The following is a 23,966-nucleotide window of genomic DNA, read 5'->3' as shown; positions in this document are numbered from 1 at the left end:
AGTCAGCCATCAATTAGTTGTTCTGGTATTGTAATCATTTACTCGTATGTTGTATCTGTAACTCATTTTGAAAAACAGCCTCTATTAATGGTGGGAAAAATGAAATCAATGAATGACAAATGTCCTCTGACAGCAAGGGTGAAATCTTAAGAGATAAAGAAATGTCACTAAAGGAAGCGTCCTGCATGGGTGAACTCTACGTGGTGGCAAAGAGAAAACGTGTAGTTTGGACTCCTTTTTATTAAAATGTAAATATAATCCAAATGCATCAGGTGCTGATACAAGATGTGAAAGAGAAAAAACGTCCTCAATCAAGTTTCCTCTCCTCTCGTCTGAAAGACGTCTTTGAAGTATTTTCTTTGAGTGCAGCTTCAGCGTTTGTGTGAGTGGTGTTTACCTGCTGCAGCTGCTGCTCGGTGGAGAAGCCCAGACCGTAGACGGTGTTGGCCCGGCTGTCCGCCCACTGGCCAAACTTCTGGGAGGTTTTGGTGAAAGTCATGTTTGGGGTGATGGTGCTGTTGATGATGGCCTGACAGCGCCATGAATAAAAACCAATAAATAACGTGAAAAAAAAGAGAAGAGGGATGTTTTTGTGATAAATAAAACACGGCAGTACAGAAATAAAATACATAAATAAGAAGGATTTAAAACATGTATTTAATATGCATAGCAGACGGTGTTCAGACAGACTATAAAGGACACAGACGACTAAAAACCTGAACATAAAACTGAGATATTCTGTCTGAAATATTGCTTTTCATTAGCAGTATTTTCATATCACAAATAATTTGAACTTTTATGTTGCTCCATTAGCTGTGATGAAGGTCAAGGTGCATTGCCTTTATTTCTATCACTAGTTGGCATGTTGCACCATGCATGCATCATCAAACCACTTCACACACTTTTAAAAGCCTGCTTTCAAAAGAAGAACATTTTCAGGGACAAAAAAAAAAAAAATCACAATGTACAGAACAAACCAGGAAGAACGAGAAAAATTCCTGTCACCTTTAAATGCCAAATTCATTAGAGCCCTTTGTTATTTCTCATTAGTACATACAGTACTTGATCAGCAAATATGCAGATTTTCATTTGAGGAATGACTGTTGACTGTGCAGCGGCTCCCCACAACAAACAGGCTGATGTTGGAGCTACATGCTTTTATTTTGTAAACCCATCACCAAAAATACACAGCATAATGCAGGAGCTTTAATATGTTGAGAATCTGCAGCCTTTAAGGTTGTGTCAATTACAGTTAAACATCCATCACGGAGATCTACTGAAAAAACTGTTTGTGCAAATAAGGACAAAAACAACAAGGCCACCGACAGAGCTAAGTGAAAATGCTTGTTGTGCTGTGCGATGATCTGTTCTCTCTCTCTCAAGTGAACAGCCTGATGAGGTGGATTTGTTGCCAAATTATTTCTTCAGTCTTCAAAAGCTTCCACGCTCAGGGCGGCAAATTGGCACAACTGGCTGATGAAAAACAAAGTGCGGTGTCTCCTCTAAGTTTTGTTTACGAACAAGATATCCTGTTTGTGTTGGGACTCCCAGGTGCTTCAACGCTGCCATGGATGCCGAAACTACCGATGTGGGTGTGTGATAAATATTCCACTGACAATGTGTGCATTCGACTAATGCATTTGCTCCCATTACAGCCACTTACAAAACAGCAAACACATCTACTTCCATTTACTTGGAGAATCACAGGATACGTTGCACAAAGTAGGCTTAATGAAATGCAATTGAGGAGAATATGATACTCCACAAATAAAAAGTCTCTACGCTAACGTGATACAAGTACCAGAGGAGGGAAAAATCATTGTACTTTCTGTTGCCTTCAGCAGTGAGTTAGAGTGTTTGAGAAGGACAGGAGAACAGACACCCTGTAATAAAGACAAAACATGGCTGTGTGGAAAACTGATTTTGTTCACGCTCGCTTTATTTGACCGAAATGTAATAATCAATATGGAAATTTCTTAAAATCAATTCATGCTAATCAATCATGTTTTAGTGAATTATTTACTGGTCATCTACTTAAAAACCTGAGTGGAATGACTTGTGAGGATGTAATACACCCGTCAGTCCACTAGAGGATACCGTGTCAGTGTCACGTTTTGCCTTGTTTAGCACACGCACGTATGACCAGCCTGCACAAAGAGTGATAAAGTCTACGTAGGGAGGCATGTGGCTTTCTATTAAGAAACATAAGTAAAATACAGACATAACATCCCCCACAGGTGTCTGACTGCTCATGCCCACGAGGGGCAAAACGTGACACACGGTATCCTCCGATGGACAGAATGCATGACACACTTTGAGATGATACCGGATTGATTCTTTTGTGTGTCTTGACCTGAAACACTCCCAAGTTAAACACTACGTGTCTGTTGTGTGCGTCTCCCCGAGAGGAAAATGTGCTGCAACACTTGTGACTGCGCACAGACCTATTTCTGACAACAACAACAAAAAAAAAAAAGATTAGATACTCCTGCCTTTGACATCAACGAGCCCTTCTGTGATTTTCCCCATCCCATTATCCACATACACACATACACACACACACGCACACACACACACACACAAGCTATTAAAAACATTTTCAAGCTGCACTTGAACCATTTTCAGATATACCTGGTTAATGCGTGTTTGTGTAATGAACATGTTAAATAGAATTTATGCACAGATCTGCGACACGTGACGAGAAATGCGTCTAAGGAGTGAATGTGTGTGTTAACGCGTGTTGGGCGCCCACCTTTGTACCACCCACACTGATGATGCGGTAGACAGTGCGGCTGGCATCGTAGAAGAAGGACACGGTGACGGCGTGTTTGCTGGCCGGCAGCCAGTTGCGTTTGGTGGCCGGGTCGATCTGGAAGACATGAGCTCTGGCACTGAAGATGGGCTGCTCCCTTTAAAGCACAAGACAGGAACACAGAATACATTTATATTACTGCTCATTGGGTGTCACAGTAATTTGTAAAACACACTAGGCAGGTAGGACCATGAAGACACCATGAACGCATCATGAAGACACAATGAACGCACCATGACGACACCATGACGACACTATGAACGCACCACGAAGGCACCACGAAGACACCGTGAACACACCAGGAAGACACTATGAAGATACCATGAACGCACCATGAAGACACCATGAAGGCACCCTGGAGGCACCACGAAGGCCTTTCAGTGGTCTGACTAAAGCTGCACTCATCTGCGTGTTTAGTATTTTACAAGCAGGCCACTGGTTCTCTGTAATAAATTTTAATGAATCAAACTACCACAACGAAAATGTAGAGTACTTTTAAGTGGAGTCAATAAACTACTTAGATAGCTATGTTAATTAAGTAGTGCTTCACTCTATAGTCACCACCTTTCTTTGTTTCTGCCGGAGTGCAGCCACTTTACAAAAACAAACATAGAATCAAGAAAATCATACCACAAAGGCAGTGAACAAAGAAACGCACAGATGGTGAAGGCAACAACATTTTCTTAGTATTACATGAAAGAATTCTTTATCATAAAACCTAATTCTTTCACATCTCGGACACTTTTACATGAAATATTTCCCTTCTAAGGCCCGGTCTGCAACTTTAAGGCAAACAATAATTAAAAGATATTTACATGTCTGTTTACAGGTGGAGATTTCCATTTCAACCTTGTTTCAGAATTATTTATTATTTAGGTTGCATTTTTTTTTTTCATCATTTTGCTCATCTTTATGGCAGTCAATAGTGTTGTTTTCCCAGCTGATTATTTATCGAATAAAATAATTGTGTTCATTATTGAATTGAAAGTTATTTCAGTAACAGTTTCTCTGGGAACTTGACTTTTACTCATTTTATTGCGAGGAGCAAAAATAAGGGAACATTTGCAAATATCTACAGTTGCCGTTATTGTTTGTTTGACGGACACGCCTAAAGAGAGAAAGTCACGAGTTGTTGAGGAATAACTATTAAATTAACATGTTGATTTATTTAACTTTTAATGAATCAGACAACAAACCAGATTTAATATATAAAAGAAGAACAGCAGCGCAATCATACACTTGTATCAACTGGAGTCCACTGAATTTCTTTAAATAGTGTGCCATCAATCATTCTGTACCGACACTTGTCACTTTCAGCAGCGGAGTAAATTCATCACCTTCAGTTTGAACTCTTCATTCGTCACTCAGATCTGTGGCAGACTCAGGTCGGCTGCTTCATCTGTGATTTTTTTTTTTTTTTAGGAGACATAAATCTATGCGTGTGTGTGACGCTCCTCGCTGAGACAGTTTCTCAGTGGACAAACTCACCTCAGGGCCGCGAGTGTAAAGTAGTGACACTCGGAGAATCAGAAAACAGTGTCACTTCAAGTCAAGTGCGAATTGTATTCTTCGTGAATACTCTGCTGTTCAGGAGTTAGCTCTTCCAAATAACATGGAACATATTTTTCCCTTTATGCTACGTACCAATACCAGCTGTGGTTTTATTTACATACGTTTTACAACATCTGTCATTGAAATTTACTACGTGACTGCAAATTTTTTTCATGTATGTCTTCAAATAATCCTGACAAACCGTGAGCTAATTACACTAAAGTAGTGTTGGAACGGTGCAGTCCTCCTATCATTACTTTCTCGTGCAATTCTAATGTTTCGGTCTTATTAATGAAAAATTCCAACCATATGCTGCTTTACTGAGGATAATAACTCAAGAGGAAATATTGGAAGAGTGACACTGGATTCATCTGACTTTAATTTCTGAAAACTCATAATAGCTTCAGCTCCACCTGCATTAGATGTGGGGACACCAGGAGTCACAACCACAACTAGAGACTCTCAGTGTTCATCTGTGTACGTGACAACTTTGTAATTTGCTATAAACATAAATAAATAACAACTATATGCAGCCAATTTGTGAACAATCTTGAATAATTCAGACATTCTTGAAATTATTTCTAATGCTCTGAATATCACAACTTCTTCCATCTCCATTTGATCAGGGCCGCACTCTCAGTGTCTGAAAGTATGACCAATAAAGCAAAACATCTCAGTCACACTGGCTGCTCGATGCCACCAGGAGCAATCTGAGTGGGAAGACATGTTTTTATTTTACAATTTGTGAAGGCTGGCCCTTCACAGTCGTGCCACTTTTAGTAATTACTGTATTTATACCATAATCCAGGCTCTAAGTAGAAGTTGTGTACAAGTGTGGGCAGCTATGACTGTTGAACATACTGTAAAGCCATGATATTCATGATATTCCTGTATGTTTTTCCTTTATTTCTGTTCACTTTTAATGAGCTGCTGTGTTCAAATCTTAATTGGGGCGATGCTCAAAGTCAGTACACAGGATTGTTCTTTTTATTTGCTTCTTGTGTATAAATATTCTTCATAAAGGTGTTATTTCTGGATGGAATTGTCTCAAGCAAAACAATTATGTTAATCAGCTTTATGGTAAAATGATCATGAAAAAAAACTGTGCAATACTTCACAGAAAATATGAAAATATAGCATTCAGCAAACCTTTTTTTTTAGTACACTGATCAAAGCCAGAGGGCAAACACACATATGTGCTCATCAATAATAGTAATCGAACATCAGTATTGTTTGAGTTTGTTCATCTGTTAAAAGTCTGAACTGTGGACGAAAATAATGCCAATTTCTAGTTGTGACTTTATTTTATTTCTTCGAGACCTCGAGGTCACTGATGCTCTCCTGCTGTAATGAGTGCTATCGGTGCAAATGAAGCTGAAGATTTGCTAACCACTCGCAGTCCAATTAGCCATCACGCTCCCTTTGAAGACAAACTACATTCAGTCGCTGTGGGGACAAACAGCGGAGAGAAGCTCTCAGGACAATGAGGGCACTTTGGTGAATTCATGCAACATTACACAGCTAGTAGAGTCTGCACACTGTTAATGTATGCAGTGAGCCGTTACCATCGCAAGTCAATTATATAGCAACATTAGTGAGGATAATATGCAGTGGAGGGGGGAGAGAGAGAGAGAAGCTCTGCTCTTTGTCTAAGCAAGAGAAACAACCATTTATATAGGTCAGCAGTGGCTATATGAAGGATTGTTCCTGCTGGATTTGGTTGGAATTACTGAACATTTGCATACAAACAATGGTCGTTATTGTTACAGCACAGATAGCTGAAGCTACAGTTGACAATAGACAATAGCAGAAAGGCCAAGGAAGCAGATTTAGTTGTCATTCAGGTCCACAGTGGCTGCAGCTACAGATACAATGAATATCACCACCTTCAATACAAGTTAATTAAACTTCTCCACATGGATTTGAAGGACAAAAGTGGTGAATGCAATTTTTAACAGTAGAGACGTTTCACATTTGTCTTAAATCTCTAATTTGTAATATAATTTGCTTTTAAGATTAGATTTACTGGCTTTGTTTCTACTCTATAAATATTCTAACTGCCCTACAAATTTTTAACAGATATTGAAGAAACACTGCAAAGCAATGTTGTTTTGTTGCTGAGACATAAATGGGGTTTCTATGATGGTTTCCTCAAGGACTGAACAGAAAGTGTGTGTATTGATTACACGCATACATACAGTCAGACCACGCAGGAACTCCTTTAATTAAACCTTTCTGACCTGGCAGTTCAGGGTAGTTTAGTTCCGTGTTTCCTTCACAAACTTTTCTGTGAAAGCCGAAATAATAATGTGTGACCCGCTTCATGAGTAACTGTAGAGGCTTGAGGATTTGTAACATTTATGCTAGAAAATGAGTCACTTTTCACTTTCACCAGATTTTACTCTTAAAAACTGATGCCAGTCCTCCTCTTGTAACAGTGGGACGAGTTAATATATCCACAGTTAGGTAAGTGCGAGTTCAGAGGAAGTACCAGGCTCATCACTACGACAAGTTTCTGTCTACAGTAAATTAAAAATAAAAGTCATTTAAGATGGCTTTTTAGTTAGTGATCTAACATTTGCTAGGGTCATCCTGACTGATGGAAATTACAAAAGTACACACCACCGTGAGGGGGACCTGAAAAAGGGTCTGATGTTGGGACCTCTTAGTTTGTATGAGAACCTGAGCCACTGAAGGTGAGAGTACCTAGAAACTGTAGGGGGAGCTGTTGGGCTCCTTTGGCTACGAAGTGAGCGTAGAGGAAGAGGAACTGGAAGCAGAGGATCCAGGGATACGTGTGTCTGAGGTAAATTGTCAATCATGTAGTAGTGAACTGTGAACTGAAGGTTGGCAGCTAATACTTTAGCGCCCTGATTATTTAGATGTAGATTGTCTCCTCTAAAGAGGCTGCAGCGATTCTAAAAGAGGTTAAAATTGTCAATAAAGCTCACATTGTGAGTCCTGAAGCTGACTGGAGGCAGGCGAGGAGACTCAAAAATGTTGTACTGAATCTCATTAAATCTCTCAAATGTACCTAATAAAGTGGTCATATGTATATCATTGCTTTGTTGGCTTTTTACCATTGATGTATTGTTGTTTATCCACGAAACACCAACTGAAAACATGACCAACAAGCTGCAAGTACTGATACAAAATCATGTTTTTTAATTATGAAATTCTTCCAAACATCTTTACACTGAACACAATCGAGCTTCATTAACTTGGTCACCAAATGCTTTGGAAAGAACCGTGTTCATTTGTTCACAGTGTGAAACACAGCTACTGTAAAACAGTTGCCTGCAACTTGCAAGACGTCCCGAAAAGTAATTCAATTTAACGAAACAGCCCAAACATGAAGTTGGCACTAGTGCAACACTTGGCCAGAAAAACTCCTTTGGCGTTAAACTCAGCCGCAGAGATTAATTCTGCTTCAAATATTCAGCTCATTTATGACTGTAAAAAGTGTTCAGAAATCAAAACTCTAGTTCATCACCTTCTTAAAAAAGACAATAACCAAACACTTCTAAAGTTGATCAACATGAACGCTGCTTCTAAGCATCCAATCATTGCAACAACTTTCCCTTAATGAACATTTCAGCGCTTATCACTTATCATTTCTATCACCTTTAACAGCCGCTATGCAGCAGCCCTTGGGCGAGACTGTTTTAGCAACAGTTTATCAAGTGAAAATATGTACTAAGTGCAGGGATGTCACAGCAGAATGCAGCTCAGAAACATAAATGTTTGTAATTCTATGAAGACAGCAAAGCCATTTCTCTTACGAAAAACTAAAGCTCAGGATGTCCAGCAGCTTTTCAGAGTTTGATCTGCGCTTTGTGGTAGACGTTAACATTTATCTCAACGTCAGGAGGTAAAAACCCTGCTCAAAACATCAGATATGCATCAACAAATTAACAGGACAATGAAAGCACTTAATTAGATTCAATAAAACTCATTATTTGGCTGCATAACGGATAACCGGGACTTTAAAGGCAATAAGCCAAAACGCCAAAAATAAATAAGAATCAACATCAAAGCAAAATAGCTTCTGTCAGGACTTCCCTTCTATCATGTTCTCATCTTAATGAGAAGAGATGACTGGCTACTCGTCAGCTCCCGGCCGTCACAGCAGATCACACAGAAATTAATGTCCCGTCATTCATTTGGCCCAACTTGACGTTGCCCTGTGAAAAACCCGTCAAGCTAATCAGCTCAGACAGGATACATCACGTCGTGGTTTGACAATATGAGCAGATTAAAACCGGATTAAATTCCTCCTGAGGTGAGGGAGCGAAAACACACTGCACAGCAGCTTGTCACCGACGCCCCGTCTGAACTGCTGCAGCACAGTAAAGATGAGCACGGTCTAAATGTCCAACACACACCTGATCCAATTAACATGAATCCGTGTAGCTTTTAATTAAATTAGGTGTTGCGAGAGCAAAACCTTGCAAGACTGGGTGGACGGAGACAGCTGCTCATATCCGACAGCCTGAAGAACTTCTTAAAAAAAAGAATGCAGTGAGTGCAAACACGAGACACGTTAAACTAGAGCTGCAGAAACTAGCACCATATCAACATCTCTGACCTCACAGGAAGCTTACGTCTGATAAAACAACTAGATTTACTGTCTGCTTTGCATAGCTGGAAGATGAAAACCTTTATTCAGAAACAAATACCGATCAATCAATTAGGTCTACTTAGTAGCTCCCCTGGTCCTTGTGATCGTTGTCGTGGAACTGTGGATCTTAAACATCCCTTTTTTTCTCACTGTTTTCTTGTTTTGGTGTAAGAGCTGAACGAGCAAACCAAGACTTGTAAACACACACTGAATAGACCTGATCAGTAATTTAACATCGGTTTTTATGCAGATGACATCATCCTGTATGTTTCTTTTTCTACTCCGACTCTCACTCATCTTCAGTCTTCCTTTAATATGTTCCAGAAATTGCAAAATATAAAGTACTTGAATAAATATATAGGTATATGAATCACACAGCTAATATATAGGAATTTGACTGCCATTCAACATTCACAAAGAAAACTTAACATTAAATCAAAAGGCTTTTATTTAGAAGAATTAAAGATGTTCATTTCTTATTATATATATACAAGTAATCATATCCTTTGTGCGTAAGTTATAGCTGCTCTGATAAATGTAAAAGATTCACAAGAACAATATTTTCCTGTGAAAGGTCCTGTAGTAACCTAACCTAGTAAAATACAGGAACTTAAGTACAGATTCAGTACATATGCAGATACAGTACGAGTGTGTGTCCTTCCAGCAGCGCACCGATGGCATCCACTCCCTGCAGAGAGCCAGAGGCCTAAATACAGCACGGGGTCCTGTGGATCAATTATTGTTAATCTATTCCAGGTCATACATCCGCCCGTCCTTCCCCCTGCTTACACACTGCGTGCTGCTCAACTATGCATGAATGAAGGGAGAATTGTGTTCAGATTACACCACAGTAATTAAAGGGGTCGAAAACATGTTTCTAACATGACATCACACCGCGTGTTTCAAAACACCTCGGTGTGTCTCACGAAGACTCTAAAGAGACCTCCAGCAAACACTTAAATCTGCTGAAAATGTGTTACCAGGAGTGGCAGCTACAACTTTTACTCATTTAATTAATGTTCAAATGCTCAGATTTATTTTTCTTCATATTTTTATATAATTGTAGAGTGAAAATTTCATATGGCACCTGTCCAACATCCAGACAAACAAGAATAACCAGCCATCATTTGATTAAAAAAGAAAACTTTGTTTGTACCTCGTGAGGTACAGATGTGCTCCTGGTTGTTCCTAAGGTTTAAGACTGCTAATGTTACGTTTACATTATCCAACTCAGGAAATATGTGGTGTTTCACAATGAGAAAAACCAGCCCCGAACCAAAAGGTCAAAAGTTCGACACACCCATGACATGCGTCTTGGCCAACTATGTCCTCACACTGAAATGCTCCTCACTTGATCATTGAGCGTCACACCACACATGAATTACAACAAACAACGGCTCTCATCACTGATTAATCCGCAGATTATTTTCTATTAAATGCAGATACTTGCAACACAAGAAAAACACTCAAAATATAAGCAACAATCTGAAACAACATGGTATGAATACAATGGTTCAAAACAGACCTATCACCGACCCTCTTCTCCAAACAACATCAACAACCAACCACAGCTGTTCTTCCACTGCCTTTAACAACCTTTCGTTTTGGTGGTTTCTCTGATGCACACATGAAAACACACATACACAACCAATTACAGCCCAAACATTTCACATATCTTTCAGCCGTTTGGCTTTATACTCCTGAGAATTCCACAGTTTGGCAACGAGCACTGAAACGCACACCCGCTTGAATGTGGAGTGGTTTTTAAAATAAGACTTTCTCATGTGAGCATCATCGCCTGATCCTGATACAAGTTGCTCAGACAATAATCTATTTTTGGTTTAAAACACAACTAAAATGTTTTGAAATCAGCGCAATATTTCAGATTTGTTGACACCGACTTGATAAACTGCCGGTTTTCTTTGAATCCGAAGTGGATTTACATTAGCTGTAACTGAACTTAAGAGAAATTATTGAGAAGTTAAATATTTGAAGTGTCCTACAGTCCAACATATACCTGACATATTTTGACAAAAAATGTGTAACAATCTACTGTATCAAATGCTTTTTTTTTTTAATATATAAATCAAAACACCCCCAATGTGTATTTCTTTGTATCTGTTGCCGTTGGGATTTTTGTACTTTCAGCTTGATTTTTATAATTTGCTATTTTCCAAATAGGTACCTCACATCAATGCTAAATAAAAGCTAAAATAACAAAATATTTAAGAAATATTTGTGCAAATTTTTGGTGGCAGTAAACCGAGTTCCTGAAGCTTCTTCGAGTTGGTTTTGTTCAGGAAACTGTGACGGAACAGCCTGTTATAAAAACCACTTTTTCATTTAAGGAGAACAGCTTGTACATTCCTTGGGATTTTTTTTTTCTATTTGTATTCAGGGTCAGAGTGGAAGAGACAGAAAAACACAGACGGGCAAAACCTGGGAGACACAGGAGAGGAAGCTCTACTGGGATCTGAGCCAGCAGGAGAACAAGGATGAATTCTCAAGTGTGGTTTAAACTTAAATGGGCACAACCGCTGCTCATGCCTTTCTGGGACATTTTATCTTCACTTCTGCACTTCTGTGCATTCATGCACCGTACAGGTCTGCTTCAGTGTGTCGCATGTGGCTGTCACCTCTGGATCGTACAGTGACTTTGATGCCATGCCGAGTGGCGGCTTAAAAACTCTACTTCACCTCAAGTAAACTACTCAAAGTTTGTCTTGAGAAAATTGTTATTTTCTATGCTGCCATTGCCTGATGACGGGAGAGCAGGGCAGCTGAGTCTGAGCTCATGACTGAAGTTTAAAGTTTTCCTTAATCCACAAACTCTGCCCTACAGCCCTCTTAAAAAAAAGCACAGCAATGACACCAGATAGAGGAGGAGGCCCACATCCCCGAGGCCATCAGCTCCACTCCGCCCTCATGATAAATTAATTGCCATGAAGCATTCAGATGAAGTTTGAGGATATGGGTGTACATACAGAATGAGACATGTGATGAAGTGTTGGACAGCAGCCTGTCTCCTGGAAAGGCTTCTGCTGAGCATGCAAGCACTTTCTCAGCTTCACATTCACACAGATGAAATAATTCCTCTCAGGGATGGGAAAATATTAAAACAGTATTTGGCTGCTGCCTGCCGCAAAGGCCATAAACAGAGGGACTTATATGATAGCTCCATCTGGACGAGCTGGAATACAGACAGTACGAGGGCTGAGCTTTCCACAGAAAGCCATCAGAGAAAAGGAGGCTTAAATAACACTGACCTCCGTGGCTACGTTCACTCTGCCGGAGTTCAAGCTTAGTTTCAAATTGTAAAGATTGACATTAACTTCTGCCGCCTTCAAGTCATGTTCAAAAGTATCGTAATTCAGAACAGTACCACGTCAAAGCATGTAATACAACCGTCAGTCCACTAGAGGACACCGTGTCAGTGTCACGTTTTGCCTCGCCTCGGCGTGAAAAGTAAACGCATGTGTGACCAGGCTCAAAGAAGGAGGTCGCGTGACGAAGTACAAAGATGGATCAAATCCAAATAGAACAAAGATTGGAGTTGGTTGGTTAAAAGAAACAGAGGACTTTCATCTGAGAGACTGGTGTTCAAGTCCATGAGAAATGACAAGTTAGCATGCTTTCTTTACATACATAGCGTAGTGTATTTAACCTGCGTAACATATGCTAAGTAACTTATGATGTTACTTACGTATTTTACTTACTTATTTTAAATCAAATTGAACTCTTCCTGGCCCTAATCATGTGGTTTTTGCAACCCAATATCACTAAGACACCATCCAGTCCACCAGGAGGCAGTGTGTCTTTGTGACATCTGGCATCACGCACGCGTGAGAAAAAACACACATCAACAGAGAAAAGTGATGTGAAGCAGGTCATGGGATGAAGTACAAGTCCCTATAAGGAGGCTGGAGGGGTGGCAGAAGACAAAAGTCATAGACAATGCAGAAGGCAAAGGATGTTTGTTTTGTGTGTGGGGTATGTCCTTTTTGTCTTCTATGTTGTTTCCCCTGAACCCTAACCAGAAGTTTGTTGTTTGTAACTACATGGTTTTCTGCGTGTTTTCGTCGACAAAAAGCCCATCGATTTTGACACCTCCTGAGGCAAAGGCGTGACACCGACACAGTATAAATAACATGCAAGTGAAGGCAGTTGTCAGGTTGTGATCACACTGATAGTGAAAAAAGGAATTTAGTCAGAAAACTTGTAATTTTTGTAAATAAAAATTAAAAAAACTCTACGTGTTCATTTTATTTTTAATTGTGTTGAATGTGCAATTCTGCTGAACTGCCAAATACCACTGAATTGTGTATTAATAAATTAATATATTCAGCGTCTAGTTGTCTCCGCACACACGACACACACACACACACACACACACACACACACACACACACACACACACACACACACACACACACACACACACACACACACACACACACACACACACACACACACACACACACACACACACACACACACACACACACACACACACACACACCGTGGCTCTGCTGTGTGAGCGTTGCCCCAAGTCATCACTTTCTAATCCTCTCTCGCTGTTCTCTTCATCTCTCTTCTTAACCTCGGTACTCATACACCTCCCTGAATCTGTGATCTGTAAAACAAAAGCTGCAGCCTCATGTCGGGCCCTGCAGTCAGAACCAACCGGTTGCTCATTGAGAGAATACTCCTCAAACTGCCAATAATGGAGCCTTTAAGCTGTGTGGGCTGTAAATAGCTTGGGGGGAGGGCGACGCGGTCGAACTCGCTGCCAGAAATCGCATTTGGTTGTACTTAAAAGCCGGTGTTTACACTCAAAAAAGGCAAAAAGCAGAAAGCTTGCAGAAGGTCTGTTCAGGGAGAAGATGACCCAGAGGTCAAGTCAGGGTCAAAAAAGGAGCAGCTAAACCCCCTGTATACAAGTGTTACAAATAACCCGAGTTACACAGCACAGCAGGAAATCCAACAGTGATGAACACTTGAGTAGTAAATAACACCAGCAAGTGTGTCACAGGCAATATTACGAATCCAATAACAAAGTCTGGACATAAGATCAGACAATATTGCTCCTATTTAATATGATCTCATCTTTGATTTTCAAAAGCCTGCACACTGCAGGCTTTTGAATTTCTGAGGATATTACTTCTTTGTATTTTTAAAAGACATTCCTAATAGCATCTTTGTGGAAATATTTGTGAACACTGAAGACCTCTGTGAATACGTGTTTCTGTAGACACCGATTTACTGCACCTTCTTCAAGCAACTCCAAAAAGTAGAGAACCAGAACCACTGTGGTGTCCGCAGCTATCGGTCTCCACCAGCCAGTATATTCAGTTCCTTAAGACCCTTGATTTGTGGAAATGAACCCTCCCTTCGCTAGAGGATCGCTTCACAAGTCTGTCTCACATGTTCATATGTACATTGACACAAGTTATTGTTTCCTGTAATCACGCGTCCATACTGATTGTGAAGAGACAGTTCTTACATTCCACCTGGTCTTTTATATTTTGGCCACAACATCGGTAGTTTTTGGTTGAAGCTGCGTGATGTTTTATGAAATTATTGGGACTAATTTCACAGTGAACCCTGAAATCTGCCTATTTAGTGACTTCACCAACGTAAACCTGAGTCACAGCCACATCTACATGCTGCTACTTATCACCAAATGGAAATCAGAAAAGCGCGTGCCAGTTGAAATGTGGATTGCAGACATTCATACTTCCATTTAAGTCGAAAAACACGAGTAGAGCTTTAACAATGGGAGACATTTATTGATTTTAGGAAAAACATTCCTTTGACACAGATTGACGCAGTGTCCCCGGGTAAATTTAATTACATGATAATGTTTTATTTTGTTTTGATATAATAGTCCAAATTTAAATGAAAGCTCCAGTAACTCTCAGTTGTTATTGTCGTTAAGGTGTCTCTTACTTTCACGAAGGACCTTTTCCTTTACCAACATTTGGGTGTTTTGTACATCTTTAAGTGTGTTTTATATACAACGTATCATAAAATACGTTAAAATATATACATTACCAATACTTTAAATATAAGTGACAGAGTGCAAATTCCATATTCTGTGCAAAAATGTTATCTAAATTAAAGGTCAATATGACGTTTCCGTCAGAATTTGTCATATTAGTGAGAATCATTCAAGGTTGCAATATTTTTTCCAACAAAATTGCTTTAATTTAAGTACATATGAGCATAAAATATGAAGCTATCCTTTAATTGGGCTGTCAGTTTAGCCGTGTTGCCATGCTGAAGGTGGTCCAATGTAACTCTTCTTTCTCACACGCGTCATGAAAAACTCATGGAACAAGTCACATTATATCAGTCAAGTATTAGAGTATTGTCCATTTGAGAAGAGCTACATTTATAGAAGGGGGATGGGAGGTGAGAAGCTGCTGTCAGTATGCGCGACAGCGTAATCTTACAAATCCTGCAATAATTCAATAGTAATCCTGAAGTTAAATAAGATAATTTTTTAAATACATGTTTGTCCTGGTTTCTGCCTCCATATGAAAAGAGTTAAATTCAGTCTAATTGAGAGTGTCAGCCGAGCATCATTTTTCACCAGCTGTGCATTAAGACAACACACAGCTGGAAGTCTGCTGCTGCTGCTGCACAGCCTCGGGGGACTTCAGGCTTTCCAAAGCAGGAAAAGCTTTTGCTTTTCTTCTTTGTTTCCTCTGACAGTACACGTCTCCTTTAAGGGTCTGCTTCCTCTGACCTCCGAGAGCCAGCAGCCTCGTGTCCACAGGCCTGAGCCAGCGAAAGTGTCTGGCGTAGTCAGGCAACACGACACGCTACAACTTCATACCAAAATAGCACAGCAAAGGGGAAACGCCAACAAGTCATCATATCTGCAACACAAACCACAACCCAACACGGGTTAAGTTTCCTACTCCAGCACGAAGCAAGGAAAGCTTTACAGGATTATGTTTTTTGGTTTTCTTTGATGTGAAAATGTTGACCAATTCACCGAGCAGCTCTTTGATTCTCTGGCTTAACTTTTACTAGCACAACACTTGGAAACATGAGCTCTAGTTCTGTTAAACAACAGCACTGCACTTTAAGCGAAGGTCAGCTCTGACTGATAACTTACTGCCGTCACGAATTGTGAAGGTGACACAAAGCCTGAGTGTTCGCAAAACTCAGGAGACGAAGGTCGGGGAGAGAAGCAGAGAAAGAGATGATTTTTCATTTCAACATTTCTGCAGTTACTTTCATGCCAGAAAAGAAAAGAAAGAACAAAAAAAAAAGGTGAAATGAAAGGAATATAAAAGAGAGCGAGCCAAGATGATGGCTTGATCATGTAATTGTGCATGTCTCTGAAACAGCAATTAAAAAGCCCGTCTCCCCGCGGGGCAGCTGCTTTCTCCTTGGCCAGTGGGAGGACGCAGACACTCAACAGTTTTTAATGGCATTATGCTGCAGATTAACTGATTATGTTCACGCTGGAAATAAAGTTGAGACGTCCTCCGTGGTCAGGAGGGAGGCTGCAGTGACGTTACAGCACATTTCAACAGTAAATGAGATGATTTGGGCAGAAATATCTTCATCCTCTCATGTGACTGTTTGGTAATTACAAGAGTTATGGTCATACTGACACTTACTCCGCCACATACTATAAATACTTCAGCAGCTGGAACAAGTGGGTAAACTGAAACCGTTTTATGAGTTTGTTAGTGACGGAAATAGTTTGAAAATTTGGGTAATGAGCATATAAAACATTTTCTGAGAGTTAGAGAAGTTCAACCCGACATTCATGTCTGTGTGAGGCTGCAGCCAGGGGAGTATTACCTTAGCTTATCGTAAGGGAGCATGGAAACAGCTTGAGTTACACAAATATGACTTAAGAAGCCTCTAAAGCTCACTGATTAACATGTTACACATCATTTGCTTAATGTAAACACAAACAGAGCTGTTGAATATTATAATTTTATGGTTTTAGGGGAAGTTGTGTTCTCTGTTGTTCATCAAACAGTAATTATAGCAAGTGACTCTCCCAAAAACAGCAAATTGATATAGTTTTATATTTCTGCTTTTGTAGAAATTAAACGGGATACAAATAGTTAATTAATGAGCTTTGGTTGCAGGTGTATTTTTGAAGGTTTTGATCAGAGCCAAGCTAGTTGTTTCCAGTTATTAAACTAAGCTAACCAGTATTTAGTGACAATGCTGTGATTATTTTCATTATGAATCTGCAGATTCAGTGAATCAATTTGTCTATAAAAAGGCCGAAAAAAAGTAAAAAATTGTCCTCATAATTTTGGCTTGTTTTATTTATTTAAGACAAAAAGTAGCAGCTATTAATATTTATACAGCGGACACCAGTAACCACCAACATTTGGCATTTTTACTTAAGAGATGACTGAAGCTAGAATCAGACAGCACGATATATTTGTCTTTCTCTATGGTAACTATGCGAGTTTAGACCGTCAAAGAAGCCATCAATTCTTTGTCTTTGTCGGAAGACTGGCAACACTACAATTAAGACCTGGACTAATTGTTGTTCCTGTGTGAGTTCCTCTGTCTCCGGGGAGGAGGGTCCAGAAGTTGTCGATCACCAGGTTGCTGAAGTGCCTCCATTATTTCTCGCCTACATTTATCTTTTCTTTACTCTGTCATGGTATCCTCTCGAGGAAACATCAGAAAGCCAGGGCCGTTGTTGTCACAGCTCTGCTCCATTGTTCCACCTGACAGCAACACCTGCAGCATCCCACTTTTTCATCACCATGTTTACAAATACACGCCAGAGAGCACTCTGTCGTCCTATTGGTCAACATCAAGGAACACCTCGTAGGATTTGTCAAAGCAGGCAACTAAGAAGTTCTGGCAGGCTAGACTTTTCATCAGGGTGTCTTGCGATGTCCCAGACACCGTGTCGCTGTTCTCCAATCATGTCACACTACTGGGCCCATTTGTTTTTCCCGACGTTTATATTCAGGCCTGACACTTGAAATTTTCTGGCAGTGGCTAAATCACGTCAAAGTCAGCCTGAATTTGTGAAGTCTGAGTCTGACTTAAATCATACAGTTAATCAATTATCTGTTGGCTGGCTAATCGACAGACTGTTGCAGCTCTAAAATTGCCAGTTTGTCAGATTTGACTCCAGTAACTTCCTGTCCAGTATTTCTCAGTGAACCTCTTTATGGTCTGTGAGCTGGTAGAGAAGAAGTGCGTTCAGTCGACTAATCAGCAGCCAGACAGGAACATGAATGATTAACAATTCTTTCCATGATTGTGATGCTCCTTCTTTTAAGTATCAAACACCGCATTGCTTGAATTATGTACTTTAAAACCACACAACATCTTGGGTTGACTCAAGTCACCTGAGGCACATGCAGTATGTAGATTTCCATTAAGTGATGTACTGCATTCAATTCACTGCATGTCAGAGGGAACACCATATTTTTACACAACTACATACATGTATATTTGACAGCTCTAGTTATTTTGAACATCAAGGTTTGACATACAAAACATGCCGAGAGCATGTAAAACACGAAGCACTGATAAACAGTTTGAACAATGCAACGGTAAAAGTAGCAGGCGAGCTGCAACAGCACAAGGGACAGGAGGACGATATGATAAAAGGGACACGAGGCGACGACGGCAGGACAACATCTGAACATTATGACGAGCATGGATCCTCCACAGCTTACAGTTGTTTGCAGTTAGCACAGATTGAGGGGAGGATTAACATTATGGGGGATGAGATGAGGATGGATTTTGTTCAAAAGCGACTAAATATTTAATGGAGTAGGGATGGGCGGATTGATCCCCGATGTATCAATACCTGACGTATTTTTTTTGTATCAAAGAAGAACCAGATGCATTCATGTACAACAGTTCTTTCTCAATTTCATGATGCAATGCTGGTTTTTCCATTAATAGCTGGCCTATTTAAAATTTTACAGCAAACTCAACATTATTTTTCCCCAAATAATGTCTAAATTCACCACACTAACTGATAAATTATGAATAAATATCCCCAGTCATTTGCATTTAGGCAGCTGTTGCTGAGGGACAGTGCACAGATCAGTAACAGTGACCTGACGCTTGGCATTATTTGGTAGGAGATCAAAATCTAAACTGGTGATTTCGCCCATCCCCGCCATGCACAGCCACAACACAGAGACGACGGTGTGTCTGTACCTCTCTCGGTGTAGGGGGTACATTTTACAGCTCGCAGGCAACTCGTCTGCAGCAGGACAAAAAGAAAGAAGGTTTAAGTTATAAAACGAAGCAGGATACCTGTGGAGCTTATCAGGACTTACAATCACGTTTTCCTCTTCCTGATGAAGGTTGTTAAGCACTGACTATCTGATCATTCACAGTTTCAATGCAGCAATGAACACTTCCTGAACAGAAGAGCCCACAAAGTCCCATAAAGTTGGTGGAAAACTGTATGTTTTAGGTCAGACGAGCTTAAGCAATCTTATAATAGAGAAACCCCAAAGTGAGAAAAAAATACACTGAATTGCTTTGATGGCTTTCATCGACTTAAAATAATATCAAAATACACATGAAAAAAGACTCAAGGGACTCAGTCGAATGAACAGTGACATCACAGCTCCACTTGAAAACGGTGCCTCCACATATCTGTCACACTGACGGACACCTCATTACCACATAACAGCCCAAACACTGTGTGTAATAATGGGTCTCAGTCCAGAGGCTGCTCTAAATGTAAACCAGGAATGCAGCTGTTTGAAGCACAGATCATGAGAAGTCAACTGATGAACCACTTTCTGCCCTCACATCTCAAATTTAAGTACACTGTTCAACTTTGTAATGATGCATTCAGGTACTCCTCTGTTGTTTACATTTAGGTTGGAAGCCATTCATAAACTTTACTTTACGGGAGGCTGTAGCTCAGTCGGTAGAGTGAGCTACATCAGAAGGTTGGTGGTTCGATCCCAGCTCCTCCTGTCCACATGTCCAAGCGTCCTTGAGCAAGACACTGAACCCTTAAAAAAAAATTGCTCCCGATGGTGTACCATCGGTGTGTTGAAAGTCACTTTGGATAAAAGCGTCAGCGTGAACATGAAATGTAATGTACTTTGTTAATGTCAGCCTGTTACATAAAACTAGATGATATCCATTACATACTCCATCCTATCCCATTCTTTGTAAAGTGGTCTTTGTGGGTTAGATGATTAGAATGAGACAAGCTGCACACAGCATGAAAGCACCTGTGTGAGTCATTTTGTTTCTGGACCTTAAGTGACTCTTAATCAAGACTCTCCTCCTTGTGTGGAGTGGGTAGAAGAGCTGCAGGCTGTTTACCAAGAGATGTGTGGGTTCCTGTCTGAGTGTGCAGGTCGGCCCAGCAACTGAATCCAGCATTTCTGCCTCATGTTCGTTTGAAAGCAGGTGACCGAACTGTGCTGCCTCTGTTCCCCACAGAGACATGAAGCAGAGCTGATGTCTGGTTCCAGCTCAGGCTGTGTGAATGGCTCAAACGCAGACAATCAGACCAGATGTTTGATTATTTGTTACAGTCAAATGACAGAGTTTCCCACTATGGTACGGGCCACTGGCATCAACTGAATACAGTCTACCTTAAGCTGTCTGTGTTGACACTGTGGCACGATGCCACACAGATGGGGATACAGCATTTATTTGCCAACTCCAGCTGGTCTGATATGTTGACATGAACACATTTCAGAGCATTCTCTCAGTGCTGTAGGTCTGATCGGGCCCATTTCCTGCAGAATATGACAGACAACCAAAAGTCACTTATGTAAACTATGGCCCTGTTTCCATTTGGCTATTACAATCCAGACATCTGGCCTGACCGTCAGCAGGTCAAATAGTGGCCAGCAGAGTGTTTCCACCTTGATTCAACATGCGTCCTGCGCGACCACCTGAGATCAGATCTCACTTACACAGGTGTTTATGCAAATGAACACTATATGTCACAAACATATAATGTTAAGTAAACAAGCACAAGAACAGGAACCTGAACATCAGAACCCCAATAACACGGGTCAGATTAATTAATTGTTCCAGGGCGTCTCCGCTGCTGTGGATCAAAGGGATAAACTACGAGACAAACAGATACACGAGAAGAGGAGTTTAAGGTACAGGTTAGGCTATTTAATGCACTGTCCGTTACAAATATAGGGCGAAGACATATTTCACGTTTGTAAATGTCTGAACACTGGAGTTTGTAAATCTAATTCACAGCCCGAAACGTTCTGCTCCTTAGATTAATTAATTATTAATTAATTATTAATCCACAGTGCATCTCTCCCACAGCTGTGGGTCTGATGTGTGTCGGAAATAACATGATATTAACTAAAAGAAAAGAAGATAAACCCAATATAGTCTTGGGTGAAACAAGCGTCTTGTGTGTTTTAATTCACTAATCAGTTGCTTCATAAAGTAAATTTGCAGTAAGCTTCTCCTGCTGTCAGTCGGCGACAGTTCAGCTGCTCAGCAGAATCACACAGGACATTAAATAAAAATAAAAGAAGCAGGCAGAGATCAGATCAGGTGAAAAGGCTGAATGAAGAACGATAAGACACCGGATAACAACACAGGAATGTGGAACTGCATTTATTTTGATTGATATATTAAGAGAACATCAGCGGAGTAAGCGGTCTTACAATGTGTCCTCAGGATGGATTGAGTTTCCACTACTAAACGAATGTGGACACATACGTGCCGGGCCCCCTCTGAATGTGGCCTGAACGGATCAGACCTCAGTGCTTTTTTGGTGTGTTTCCACCTGTACTTTTGCTGGCCACTTGTGGTCAGATCGCACATGTCTGGATTGAAATAGCCAAATGGAAACAGGGCCATAAAGTGAGAGTTAGAGGTACAAAACTGTGGCCCCTGAAAAGGGGAAAGCGCTGATGCTTCAGAGCTGTTTGCAGTCACCTCTTAGAAGATTTCTCCTTGTACGTTTTTGAATAGAGAGATGAGTTTGACAATTTTTTTCTGTCCATTATGTGCTAAAGGGAAATGTTCTAATTCCCACTAGAATCTCTGAGGTCACGGCTTCAGGAAAAAGGCTAGTTAATGTAGACAATGTATTTCACGAGTGTTGGGTGATATCCTAAACACACCGGTTAATGCGTCTCTTGTTTGAGGCTTTAAGGGCATTTCAATGATACGTTTCTGAACACTGTCGTTTGTGGGATGCTGCAATTGATCTGGGATGCTGATGTTGTCAAAATGTGGGCAGTAAACAACAACACTACAGTTTTACTGGTGTGAAGAATAATCACACCAAATATTCCAGTCACGTCACTGGAAGTTCTCCACAGTTTAAGTTGTAGATAAATAATATATACGACCATCATAAAGCATTAAAATGTGATCTTCAGACATAAATTTGCCTGTAAGATTAATTTATTTTCACTGTCACAGAGAATAAAGTGAGACCAAAACTGCAAAAATTAAATCAGTCCAATCTTATTAAAGACAATTGACTGCTGCACAGTCACATCTCAATCAAAGTACCACAAAACTGTCCCAGAGGTGAGATGCTGACAGCACAAACTCTGGTAATGTGAGGAGGGTTCAGGTGTGTCTGAGCCTAGCTGGCTTGCATGTATAATTCCCCCCCAACCCCCCACCCACACACACACACACACACACACACACACACACACCACACACAGAGTTAATGAGACAGAGCACAGCATGACACCAGGAGCAAAGCAAACACACCCAGGATCCCCCGCACAAAACAATCAACCTGGATATGGTACATGCTCCCTGTGTGTGTGTGTGTGTGTGTGTGTGTGTGTGTGTGTGTGTGTGTGTGTGTGTGTGTGTGTGTGTGTGTGTGTGTGTGTGTAGCTGATGCAAATAGCAGAGGAACAGAGTAGAGGTAATCAGTAATTGATGCATGAATGACCTCTGTTTGTGTGTTTCATCCCAACACAATCCATTTTAAACACACCATCTGTGTATGACTCAAAGAGTTACATGTAATGTGGGCTTGAAATTTTAACACGACTTCGACCTTCTTGCGGTCACAGCTGTCATTAAGGTTTAAACGGACATCAGACTTTTGATGAAACTAGGTCAGGCCCTGCAGTTAACAAAATAAAGGATCCCTCTCTCTGTGATGTCTGTCGGGATGTACACAAAGAAAACAGGCACATGTGAACTGATGATCATTTTCTAATCGACTGTTCCCAAAGGCTCATAGGTAAGACATCGTGCAGTCCAACCGGACCAAACAGCCTCGTAGGTCGCCACAAAGTTCACTTTTAAACCATTTTGTGTTTCGCCTTCTGAATAAAACACTTCAAGACAGCAGAGGACAACGAAGTGAAAATTTCAGACATAACTTACCCCATGCTCCGAGGATCTGGGTTCTGTTTTCGGATTCCACTCACTCACTCTTTTCGTCCTTTTTTCCTCTGTCTCCAAACAGATTCTTTTCTTCCCCGAAATCCTGTACGTAAGTTACATTTCTGGGGGGAAAAAAAAAAATCGACAAATCACTTCCGACTCCAGATTTCCCCAGTTTCCCCGCCAACAGTACTCCTCTCCGCTCAAGTCAGTTGTTGTATTCCAGCCTGGCTGCCTGCCTCCCTTTGTCCGCGGGTTTCTACGGCGAGCAACACTGTCGTCTCCGTGCGTAATTACGCGCCGTGAACGTTTGGCTCAGCTCTGCGGGCCGGACAGACGGAGGAATGTCGATGTAAGTCGGGCAGCAGAGTGCTTTTGGCACAAACCTCCTCCAGGACTTGGGTGCTTTGCTCCCCTCCCTCCTCGGTGCCAGATCACACTGGGATCCCATTCAACTATCTCGGTGGGATCGTGGAGCATCTTCAGCGCCATCTGATGGGCACAAGGCAAACTACCAATCAGCGCCTCCTGATTCTCATTCTCCATTTAAATGTCAGAATGTGAAATATAATATGTGGAAATGGCCTGCGGACTGCCTTAACCTCCCATCCCCCTCTCTGTCAGTGCGTATTTACGATG

General features: G+C 40.8%; 1 protein-coding gene across 1 annotated transcript in view; it reads right to left on the bottom strand.

Moving 5' to 3' along the window:
* LOC138623104 (homer protein homolog 3-like) overlaps positions 1-23,723 on the bottom strand; it is a 46,225-nt gene extending 22,502 nt beyond the window's left edge. Inside the window, exons 1-4 of the mRNA XM_069702404.1 lie at positions 23,328-23,723; positions 19,167-19,212; positions 2,753-2,909; positions 398-529 (exon numbers count right to left, since the gene is read on the bottom strand). Of these exons, the coding sequence (XP_069558505.1) occupies positions 398-529; positions 2,753-2,909; positions 19,167-19,189 (312 nt within the window). The 5' untranslated portion in view covers positions 19,190-19,212; positions 23,328-23,723. The remainder of the gene's footprint in view (positions 1-397; positions 530-2,752; positions 2,910-19,166; positions 19,213-23,327) is intronic.
* Between the last annotated feature and the right edge of the window lie 243 nt (positions 23,724-23,966).

Source organism: Brachyistius frenatus, unplaced genomic scaffold (genome assembly GCF_029030835.1).
Source record: "Brachyistius frenatus isolate BFR_SWC_R1_liver_20210118 unplaced genomic scaffold, ASM2903083v1 Contig_41, whole genome shotgun sequence".
Classification (NCBI taxonomy): Eukaryota; Metazoa; Chordata; class Actinopteri; family Embiotocidae; genus Brachyistius; species Brachyistius frenatus.
The sequence above is the reverse complement of the archived record's forward strand: the minus strand, read 5'-3'. Positions and strand labels throughout refer to the sequence as shown.